Source organism: Gossypium hirsutum, chromosome D13 (assembly GCF_007990345.1).
Source record: "Gossypium hirsutum isolate 1008001.06 chromosome D13, Gossypium_hirsutum_v2.1, whole genome shotgun sequence".
In the NCBI taxonomy this organism is placed as follows: Eukaryota; Viridiplantae; Streptophyta; class Magnoliopsida; order Malvales; family Malvaceae; genus Gossypium; species Gossypium hirsutum.
This window is the reverse complement of record NC_053449.1, coordinates 15926337-15938225: the sequence shown is the minus strand read 5'-3', so window position 1 is coordinate 15938225 and position 11889 is coordinate 15926337. Positions and strand designations below refer to the sequence as shown.

Genomic DNA, 11889 nt, shown 5'->3' with positions numbered 1-11889 from the left:
TACTCTTGCTTTAATTTCCACCAATGGAATTCATGGGGCAGTAAATTGATGGATTGGTCTTAGGGTGAGCTTCTTCCTATCACCAAACTACATACTTGTAGACCTAGTCAAAGTAAATTGCATTGCATTTCACCAAAGACATGGGGGAAAATAAATGCTAAATACTAAAAATCAAAAGATGAAACATCAATATAAGAGAGGGCCCTGGACTGAGAAATTGCAGCCTGAATTTCAACTGGAGACTAAAAATTGTGTTTTAGGGTTTGGTGAAATTTGGCACAGATTTGGATTTACCAATTTTCTTTTTTGGGTACGTAGATTAGATTATCATTTTGATATCAAATTTTCCTTTTGTTGCAATTACTTTTTTGCTATGAATGGATTTCAGTTTTTGACATTTGGCTGATAATGGAAGCCAATCAGTAGTGGTAGCCATGATTTAATGTCTAATGGCTATCCCCATTATCAAAAAGATTCATCCATTGTTAATCCAAGATATGCCCCAAAATATATGTTAACCTTAAGCTGTTTGATTCTGTGAAAGATAGTGTTAATTAGAACGTTTTGATGTTTGAAAATTGATTTAGAATTTGAGCCATAGTTTGAGGACTTCAAGTGCAAATAATCTAAAAAAAAGTGAGAAAATTGAGAAGAGGGACTTAATGCCTAAACTAATGGATAAATTTGAACCATAGTATGAACAAGGGATGAAATTTCTAAAAAAAAAAAAAGAAGAAGAAAAGGGGGCCCAACCACAATGTAACATGTTGGCATATTATAGAATGAAATGTATGTATGTGTTATAGTGGAGGGTAAGGGAAGAAACTGAAAAGCAAACAATGGTTGGAGATTCTGCCCCTTTCGTGTGAGTGAGCTTTACAACAAGCAAGACAAAGTTAAGGCATCGTTTGGATGTTGCAGCCATAAGAAAAACTCCTCACTCATTGGGATCCTTAAAAAAATCTTGACCGTTCAATCCGCCCTTTTACCTGATGCTTCTCACTTCAATTCACGTGCTCTCTCTCTTTTTCTTCCCTTTTAAATCCTTTTGCTTCCATGCATGGAATTCTCCTCCAACTACAACACACACACACCAAAAGGGTATCTAGAGAGAGAGAAACATAAACAGTCTTGGGGTATTTTATTTTATTTCTTTTGTTCCTCTTGTTAGCCTCTTCATCGCCATCATTAGCGACCCTTCTTTATAAAATGTTTGATTTTTTTTTCTGGGTTTAAACAATTTGAGAAAGGGTCTCTTTTTGTTGTGGGTCGGATCTCTTTGTTGTACTTGAAACAGAGCCTGTCACATCTCAGCTGCTGATCGTCGTTTTTTTTATCATCTCCACTGAAACTAAAGCAAGCAACTTTTTTGTGATCTGTTTTTTTTTCTCTCTCTGTTCCTTGATCTGTGTTCTTGGTTTCTCACAACAAAGATGGATGAAAGGAAATGCAAGAAATGAGTCACTGTTCCGGTTTGGTTTACTGGGTATTTTCAGTTTTTAAGTGATCAAAATATTTTTTAATGGAGCAAAATCAAGGAAAGAAGTTTGTTTGCAAGTTTTGCAACAAAGGGTATCCATGTGGGAAGTCCTTAGGAGGTCACATAAGGACTCACATGAATACTGAGAATCTTGGTGAAGCAGAGGAAAAGGCTGAAATCTCCACAAACAACAAGCAGCTTCTCTGTTCTAGGAACATAAAGAGAGCTGCTGAGGCGGAAGCTGGTGGTGGCCAATCTGCAACTTATGATATAAGGGAGAACCCCAGGAAAAGCAAGAGATTTTCTGATTTAGGCAATGGTTCTGTACTCAAAGAGATGATTTGTAAAGAATGTGGTAAGGGTTTCCAATCATTGAAAGCTCTTTGTGGTCACATTGCTTGTCACTCAGACAAAGAAAGGGTCTTTCAGAAACTTGAGGATCATTGGGGTAACACTGAGAAACAGAAGCTGGTAGTGGATAGTCAATCAGATACTGAAATATCAACTCCAAGTAGGAGGAGGAGATCCAAAAGGATAAGGTGCAAAACAGGAGGTGTTTACTCTAATAATTCAGTCTCTTTGGCAAATGGTTCGTCATCTGTATCAGAGATTGAAGAGCAAGAACGGGAAGAGGTTGCTATGTGTTTAATGATGCTGTCAAGGGATTCTGGTTGTAAGAAAGGGCTGAATTCAGTTGCTGATTCTTCAGACAACAACTCTGTCGTTCTGGAGGCTAAGTCATCCTCCATAGATTTGAGGATTACTGTTAAGAATGCTAACAATGGTGGTGAGCTTTTGAAGATGAAAAAACAAGGAGTCATGAAGTTGAAATCTGCTGAGTCTGGTCCTTGTTCTGAATATTCTGATTCTGGGTATTTTAGGAATGGGCCCAAGAAGGTGGAACCAGATGTTTCAAGCAATGGGGTTACCAACAATGTTGAATGTAAGAAACTCAAGGTAAAGTCTAGATCTGGATTTGAAGACTTTGATGCAACACTTGGTAAAAATAGGAGTAAATTCAAGTATGTGAAAACTGAATTCCCAAAGGATTTGGTTAGTGAAGTAGGGGATAATCAAGATGATAGAGCTTTGACTAAGTATGGTTTAAGAAGTGGGAAGAATGATTATTCCAGTTCTCCAAAGGGAACCAAACTTGAGTCAATAGATGGTAGAGGTGAAGACAGCTTAGCAAATGGTTCTTTTCATGCTCCAATGGCTGCTACCAAGTTGTCAAATGGCAGTGCTGAGAAAAGATTGGGGTCAAAGAAAAACAAAGGGCATGTATGCCCTTTCTGCTTCAGGGTTTTCAAGTCAGGCCAAGCTTTAGGAGGTCACAAAAGGTCCCATTTTGCTGGGGGTTCAGAGGACACAACATTGGTCATCAAACGAGACTCACCAGATATGCCGTTACCAGCTCTTATTGACCTTAACCTTCCAGCTCCTCTTGAAGAAGATGCAATGGAGAACTCTGGGTTCATCCCATGGTAGCTGTTTAGAAAGCACCACAACCATGATCTCTTTGCTAAGATGAGGAACATGCAAGAGAATTTACAGTGTACAAATGAACAATTTACTCTTTTGGTGTTTCTCTTTGGCTTCTGATTCAATATGGTTTTTTTTGCTAAGGTAAATGTTCCCCTTTTTCTCCTTTTTAAAATTTTATCTATGTTCTTGAACATGTATCTTCATTCTTACACAACTTTTCAATTCATTGTCCATCTTTTTTGTAACATTCTCAACTATGTTTTTTTTTTCCAGTTCTCTTTCAAATCTGTGAAATATAGAGTCTTGTAGGAAGCAAAAAACAGCAGCTTCTGATTTTTAACTTGTATGATAAAAGCATTTGATATACAGGTAGGCTATCATATGTTATCCTTTGATACAGCCAATCTCACTGTTGAAGTGTTGTTTTTAAAGAAGAGCCAAGGACCACCTGCTTTTTGGGGAAACCATTAAAGAGCTTCATTCTAAGGAGTGGAAATGAAGTTTCCCCTAAAATTCACATGCCCCAAGAACTGTACACTCCATTTATTTGCTACTTTCTACACATATTTAGACACTCCAATAGGTTGCATTTTTAAGCACGTACACACACCCCCACACGCATATGTACTGTTTGGGAAATGACATAAGATCAATTTTAATGCTCTCCTTTTTGTTAATAACAAAAGATAAAGTTTCTCCATCTTAACAGACCTTGTTTGTCAATGAACGAAAGAAAAGAAAAAAGGAGCTTTGTTTCCCACAGTTTGCTCTTTCCTTTAAATATAGTTCAAGAATTTAGGTCAACCCCCCAATGCTAGGCATGTAAAAGTAGGTAGAAATGAAAATTTTCCCTCTTTTTGAGCTATTTGAGATGGCATTGAAAGAGGTGAAGATATTATTGAGTAGTTGAAGAATTTTTTTTATCAACACTCCCATCCGAATTCAAATAACTTGGGAGGGTACTCATATTGGCAGAATGCAATTAAACAAAACAAACCCAATCTAACTTTTTATACCATTTAATTTGACAGAGTAGCATATTTCTTTATAACAGCACACCATGACCCTTTTGTTGGTTGCTCATTATTATATTCTCTTATCTATAGATTGTGTGTCTACTTGAGATGTAAATTAGTTGAGGGTTTTTCATGTTGATTATAGTGATTTAGGGTTTTTTCATGGCCCAATCATAGATGAGCCCACTGCAAAATGATGGAAAAATCCAAATTGGGCTCAAATGTCCATTTTTATCTTCTTTCAAACTTGGTGCTTGGAATACTGAAAAACTTGTAAATTTTTTATTTTGGGATAAAGCAATTTTAGGCCCCTGGACTTTGTGACTTTTCTCAAGTTGGTACTTCAGTTTTCCTTTTTCTTTTCAGGTCGGTACTTGAACATTGATTCCGTCGTACACCATTAATTTTTGCTTGTTTGACTTTTGAATAACTAATTATAACCCAACATGCTGAGCCTGAGCTAGGGACCAAATAAAGAACTACATGTAACAGACTAGAGTTGGATCATAGTCCAACAATCTTTGTATCAAGGCAAATATACTAAATAAACCCTTAAACTTTTATCACTTCTTATTTAAAATAAATTATGTTACTCACGACGTTGGGTGAAATAAAATATATTCATATAAAATTTTAATTAAAATATGTTCAAGATATCATGAAATTCCATCATAATAATACTTTATAAAAAGACAAAAGAATATACTCATATTAATATATGTTACTTTATTAAAATAATTTTTAATTAATTTGTCAATAAAAAATTTAAATAACAACAGAGATAAGCTATTTAAAATTTTTATTACATTCAAATAATCCTCAAAGCAACTTATACCTAAAAAAAGCTATTAATTTTTCACTTCTATCCAACTAAGCTATAATTGACTTGAATTTAAGTAAACCCTTATACTCAACATGAGGTGCACGTGGCATGCCACATGTTACTATCTGGTTATTTCGTCAACTACGGCAGTCTTTAACAGTACAAATGGATGAAAATTTTTAACAGAAATGATCAATTTACTCTTTGATCTAACGTACAAGGACTAATCTACCCATTTTTTAAGTAAAGGGGGCAAAAAACAATCTGAGTCCTAGTAGAGGGGCTTCTATAGTACTTTTACTGCAGTTAATTGTTTTTATAGCAACAACTAAAAATTATTTAAGAGGTTAACAAAAAAGTTTACCGTTTTGGCACGTTTTCTTTTTCTTTCGTATGCTCTGAGTAGCACGCCTTTATTGGTTTTCTAGGGTTTGATTTCTTTTGTTTTCCGCCTAAACATTTCTCACGATGGAGAATGAATTAGCAGGATTGAGTATTTCAAATGGTGAAGATGAGGCATGGCACGTAACAACCCGTTTTTAGTGGTGTCAAAAATAGTGGTTTCAGGACCACAACTCCGACAAGTGAGTCATTATTTTATTAATCATTTAATTTTTATAGGGTTATATGAAGGTCGTATTAAATTCTTGTTAAGAAATTTTAAAGTTTAAATAGTTAATTAAGTAAAAAGGACTAAATTAAAAAGGTGTAAAAGTTTATTTCTATTAGATAATAGGGTCAAATAGCTTTGAAAAGGTAAATTAATGGACTTGGATGGTAATTATATCATATTCTAAGTTAGTGAATGTTTATGGATAGGTTTTAGTGTAATTATAATAGTTTGTAAAGGTTAATCTTGTAATTTAATAATTAAAAGACATGTTAAACAAAAAAAAAGGTAAAAATTTGTATCATCTTCCCCATTTACTAATGAAAACCGATTCCACCATATTTGAGAAGAAAAATTTTCGGCGAAGCTTTGCTTTGGGTGCATGGTATGTATTTGGTGCTCGTTTTTAACGATTTTTACGTTTTTAAACTCGTATTAGCTTAATCTAGCTAGCCTGGGGGTTAATTTGTAAAACTGATAAAATTTTAGAGATTTTTCATGAATGATTTTGTAGTGTTAGTGAATGTAATTGATAGATTAATAAGCTTGGTAGTTAAATAGGCACATTTTGTTAAGTGATTTTTAATGAATTTGAGCTTAAGGACTTATTTGAGAAAATGGTAAAATGCAATGATAATTTTATGAAATAATGAAAGATATGGTCTGTAAAGGACCTTAGAGAGAATCGGCTATCATGATATTTCATTAATTGTGGTTTAATTGTGAGTTTGGGATTTAGGGACTAATTTGTATAAAAGTTAAAATGTTAAGGGTAAATTCATATTTTTACATTAAAATGGGTTATAAGTTAGAATCTATCAAGTTAAGCTATTTGAATGATTTAATTGAGTTAAATTACTATTTAGATCAAGAAACAAGTTATCCGGACTTAAAACCGAGAAAAAGCTAGTGTTAGAGTAGTCACCGGCTTCGTTTCTTACAATCATTTTTGTCGAGGTAAGTTTGTATTTCATTTTAAAATATTACATTTGAATTTATAAGATTAATTGATATCTTTATATATGTATTTATATATTGATGATGAAGATCGTTTTGATTTGAGAAAAGGAAATGACCGTGATTGAAATACATCATGGTATTATACTTGGCCGTATGGTAGGCCATGTGAGCTATACGACCATGTGTCAAGCCTTGTGGTAGGCCATGTAACTCATTGTTTACGAATTAGAGGCACATGGACTAGGGACACGAGCGTGTGTCCAAGCCGTGTAACTCATTGTTTGTACTTTAGGTCACATGGGCTAGGGACACGGGCTTATGTCCAAGGTGTGTAACTTACTATTTGGTATTTAGGGTCACATGGGTCAGGGACACAGGCGTGTGTCCAGGCCGTGTGAGGGGTTATGGGTCGTACGGGTGTCTGCGTGGCCATGTGCCAGACCGTATAACTTACAATTTTGAGCCATACGAGTGTGTGGGCCAAATTACTAAAATTTTCCCTAGGGTCGTAAGCATCGTTTGAATCGAATGTAGACCTTCCGTAGGGTCCGTATGATCTAGATTAGACTGTACAACTTGATATCCAATATTCTGAGGCTGAATAATCGATTATCTGTATGTATAATTGATGTGATAACTGTTAAATAATAATGATCTGTATTATATGATTATGAATTGTAATTGAATAATTGTATGTACATCCCTGATATTTAATATCTGTAATCTGTATCTACATTGGGTGGGAACGATATAAAGAAAGAAGTGTTGGCAATTTAATGATCTGTCGAACTGAGTGGCTAAGCCACAACACTGCATCTGAATCTGGCGATTTATCGCATATTGATCTAACAGCTAGTCTATAATCACTCTGAAATGTGTCATACCGACACTAATTGGTGTGTAGGGTTGTCGACACTAATTGGTGTGTAGGGTTGGATGGGTACTTGATACCCTATATGGTGTGTTGGGATGGTCAAATATGGTGTGTAGTATATAGGGGTAGGAAACTGTATCTGATTTTGATATGTTCTGCATCTATAACTGATCTATTTGCATCTTATTTGAACTGTTACGTTATTAATGAGAATCATCTGTTTCTAATTCTGTATATAAATTTGGGCAATTACTGTTATATCTATATTGATGTTTGCCTATATATTGGTTACATAGGTTGAGTTATAAGCTCATTCTATTTGTTGACTGCGTTGCAGGTAACCCACAGACTTAGGACGCTTGGCGTGTTGAGAGCTCGATCATCTCTATTTATTAGATATTTTACTGTTTTAAATTTAAACTAACATATGTTTTATTTCAAACTATGGTTGTAAGCTCAGATTTTCACGTTGGTTTGACTGGTTAGGTGTTTTCTAAATGACGAACTTTAAACTACTTTAAGGTTGATTTTCCTTAAACGTTTTGATGTAACCTCCAAACTTGGTCTTAACATCTAGGTTGGGTATGGGGTGTTACATTCACATTATGAAAAAGACAACTTACTTCAATAAATAATCTAAACAAATCTGTATTCCCGTAAAAGAATCAAAGTGAGTATTTGATTCAAATACTTAGAAGGATTATTATATCGTTTATAATTCCAATTGGGGAGATGATTAGTTTTAGCTATTGGAGTAGTTGACTCCACGAGTAGAGACATAGATGTACTCATTGGAAGAATGATACATTATACTGGATCCAGTATTAATTTTGTTTGTGAATTAATTCACTTGTGATGTTCATGGAGTGATTTACCTAAATTTTGAGTTAGTCATTGACCATGCGTATGTAACTCATGTGCTTTGGTATAAGTGGATGCTTATGCTCTAAAGATGATCGAGCCCATAGCTAGTATGTTGGGTACATGACTTGTGTATAGCATGAATTTATTAGCAACAATGAAATTCATAACTTGATTAAAGAGTTAATGATATCCTCTCATTGGCATTGTGTGGATTGATAAATATGGAATGTGGCAACGGGTTGCTTGTTCTCAAACAAACAATTTATCACCATCATTTGTTGACAATGATCATATTAATCATTTAGAAGACACAATGGTGACAATGAGATAAAATAAGATTGTATTGAGTGAGCAGATTTAACTTAAAGGAATCAATGATATCATATGAGGGTAACACGCACATGACGAGGTTATTGGACAAAGTAGTTGGATAAATTGCTTTCCTAAAGAGTATACAACAATAAGGAGTTTTCAATCATGGTACTTATTGTGAACTGACTTCATGATTAAGTAAATTGCGAATCATCGGAACGATACTTCTGGACATAATTGCAATTACTCAAGCCTAATTATATATATCTGATTAGCCCCTTCGTTAGCTCAACAAAAACTAGATCGAACGCATTCGAATCAGAAGAAAATTCTACGACTTTGGAAATAATTTAATTGAGTTGATTTATTCGATGTGTAATTAAATTAGGCGGTCATGAGAATTGTTAAACTAGAGAATTTGATTAAAGAATTTTCTTTAAAAATTATTTTTTTAAAAAAATTAATTTGAAAAATCTCAATGATTTTTTTAGAAAATTAATTTTGATAAAGTAAAATTAAATTAATCAATTTAATTAAAATAAATATGATATTTTTGGAAATTAATTTTGAAGTCAAATAATTGACCTAATGAATAATTAAACTTGAAAATTAGACCTGAGATTGAAAATTGGGCCTGAGAACCTAAAACTGGTCGATAACTAGCTTGGGGTGTCATAAGGGTGTTGCACCTGCAATGGCTCCACCGGACACAACAGTGCCGGCGATGACAACGGTGATGACGACATTCTAGTGGCCGACGGGTGATCATTTGTCGATTGAGCAATGGAAGAATTATACTCCTATTGGGACTCTACCAAATAATTTAATTTTAGATTAACTATTCCAAAAATAATATTATTTTAATAATATTAATATTAAATTAAATTTAATATTTATCTTAATAATATTTTATTAATTTAAAATTAAAGTGATTATCTTAAAATTAAATTAAATAAAATATTTATCTGGATAAGTATCATATTAATTTATATTAAAATGATTAAGTTTAATCATAATTAAACTCTAAATTGAGAAAAAATTTATCTTCTCTATCTGATTTTCTAAGTATTGGGGGAACTATAAAATGGGGTCAGTCCTTTGAGTGCTTTTGCAATTTGCCCATCTGGTTGTTGTGGACCCTACTAATCAATCACTATGATTGTTTCACTTTCTCTTTTATCAAAAAAAAAAAAAAACACTTTCTCATGATTTTATGGTTTTGGATTTTTGGACACTAAAGAAATCCTTTTGACGTGGGTCCTTAGCATTTCTACACACTATCCTCAAGATTCGAAACTCCCTTCAAAAAACTATTTAGGTTCCTAAAAATATTCATATTTATATTTAAACCAATTACCTAAAACCTAAAAACAAAATTTACCCAACTTAATAAATTAACTCAAAATATAAAATTTTAAAAATTATATTTAATAGAATAAAATATTTATTATATTTATTTGTGTTTTTTTAATATAATACAACATTTATTACATTTATGATAATTTTTTAATATAAATACTTTTTAATGTGTTAAAATTTTTATTTTTAGTACATTTAGTGTATTATATTTTTTAAAACTTTTAATTTTAAATAAATAATAATCTAAACAAATCAAATATGGGCGGGTCAGGTCAGGCTTGAGTTTTCTTTTCTTAAATTGGGCCTGGCTTAGACAAAAAAGTAAGACCATTTTTTAGTTGAATCGGGCCCAAATTTAAAAAATTGATCTAGATACCTTGCATGGGCCTAACCCATGAGCACCTCTAATTTCATATGATAAAATATAATTAATTGATATAATGACAGTAATAATGAGTGTTTTTATTTCCACAAATGAATTGTAACAGCCCATTTTCAGTGGTGTCGGAAACAATGGTTTTGAGATCACAATTCTGACGAGGTAGTCTGTAAATATTATTAATTAATATTTATGAGTCAAATCTAATAATATGGTAAATTTTGATTTGACAATTTATATTGATTGGTCAGTTAGTCATAGCACAAATGGTTTGAACCTAAAGTTAGTAGTTTTAAAAAATGAGATATCGAGACATCGTTTCTATAAACTGAGCTCGTAAATATTTCTATGGAATATTCACGAAGCTATTATTTAGATGAATTGAAGTTTGGTCCAGAAATTGTGGTGATTAGATAGTTAATTAAGAAAAAATGACTAAATCGTAAAAACCATAAAAATTAATTGCTATTGAATTTTAAGAGTTAAATGAGTTTAAAAGTATTGTTATAAGGATTTGAATTACAATTAAACCATTATATTTTGTAATAGATGGTTAGTGCTTGATTTCTTTAATCATGTTAAAATTAGGTTAAAGCTTTAAAACATAAATATCATCATTTTCATTTTTGTCTTCCACTAAAATAAAACCTCAAAACTCCACTTTTGAGAAACCAAGGTTCGGCAAAGCTTAGGTTCTTTTCATGGTAAGCTTTTTTTAATCTGTTTTTCGTAATTTTTATGTTTTTGAAATCACTGTATTCTAATTTAGCTAGCTCGAGTGTTAAATCGTAAAATTATTAAAAGTTTTAAAATTTTCTATTGATTTTATTTGAAGTTTTTGAATGTTAATTGTAGATTTTAAAGCTTGGAAATGAAGTAGGATTCATTTGTAAAGTGAATTTTATTAGATTTGAGTTTAGGGACTAAAATGTAATAATGTAAAGTTTGATATGAAATTTCTAAAATTTATGTACTTAGAGGGTTGTACAGGGATGGAATTAAAATTGAATTGTAAAATAAAACTTGAATTTGAAAGATATAGTTGTTTCGATTTTAGGGATAAGTTGAATAAAATTTAAAACTTGAGGGATTATTCGATAAATGAAATTAAACTGTCATATAACTTTAGTATGCTGTTAAATGAGGGTTGTAATTGATAATTTAATTAAATTATGCTTTAGATCGAGATTTTCAACAATCAAAGGATATACACAGAAAAGGGAAAATTGCTGAATAGTCTTTGACACCTTATTCGTTGTTGTTTTTGTTAGCAAAGTTCATATGAGACTTACTTTTTAAATTCAAATATAGTTGTAATACTTTTATTTGCTTTTTAGATCGAATTGTTAGGTATATATATATTGTCTCAGTATCAAATGGATTAATTCGATAAGACTTGAAATGTATGATAAATATGGGAAGATACATAACATCAAAAGGATGTAAATTGTTATACGAATGAATTAATTTGTAAGAAATGTTGATAAATGAATTGATAGTTGGTTATGATTAATCAAATCATATTGGTGTGAATTTGATTAATTATTAGATAAATGACTTAAATAAAATATATTTATATGTGTATAGGATAATTAAACTTTGTGTAGAGTATTGCACAATATTGAGATGAATTTGATACATGCTTAGTTATTGGAAGTGTTGTGATAACATGAATGTACTGAATCTTGAATAAGTGCTCCTGATAGCACTATAGTGCTTCTAATAGT

At 32.1% G+C, this 11889-nt stretch overlaps 1 protein-coding gene across 1 annotated transcript; it reads left to right on the top strand.

The window, feature by feature from the left end:
* The first annotated feature begins 826 nt into the window (after positions 1–826).
* Positions 827–3212, top strand: LOC107918359 (uncharacterized). Its single transcript, XM_016847896.2, has one exon. It carries the CDS (start codon positions 1523–1525, stop codon positions 2966–2968), a length of 1446 nt encoding a protein of 481 aa, XP_016703385.2. The 5' UTR covers positions 827–1522; the 3' UTR covers positions 2969–3212.
* The last annotated feature ends 8677 nt before the right edge of the window (positions 3213–11889 follow it).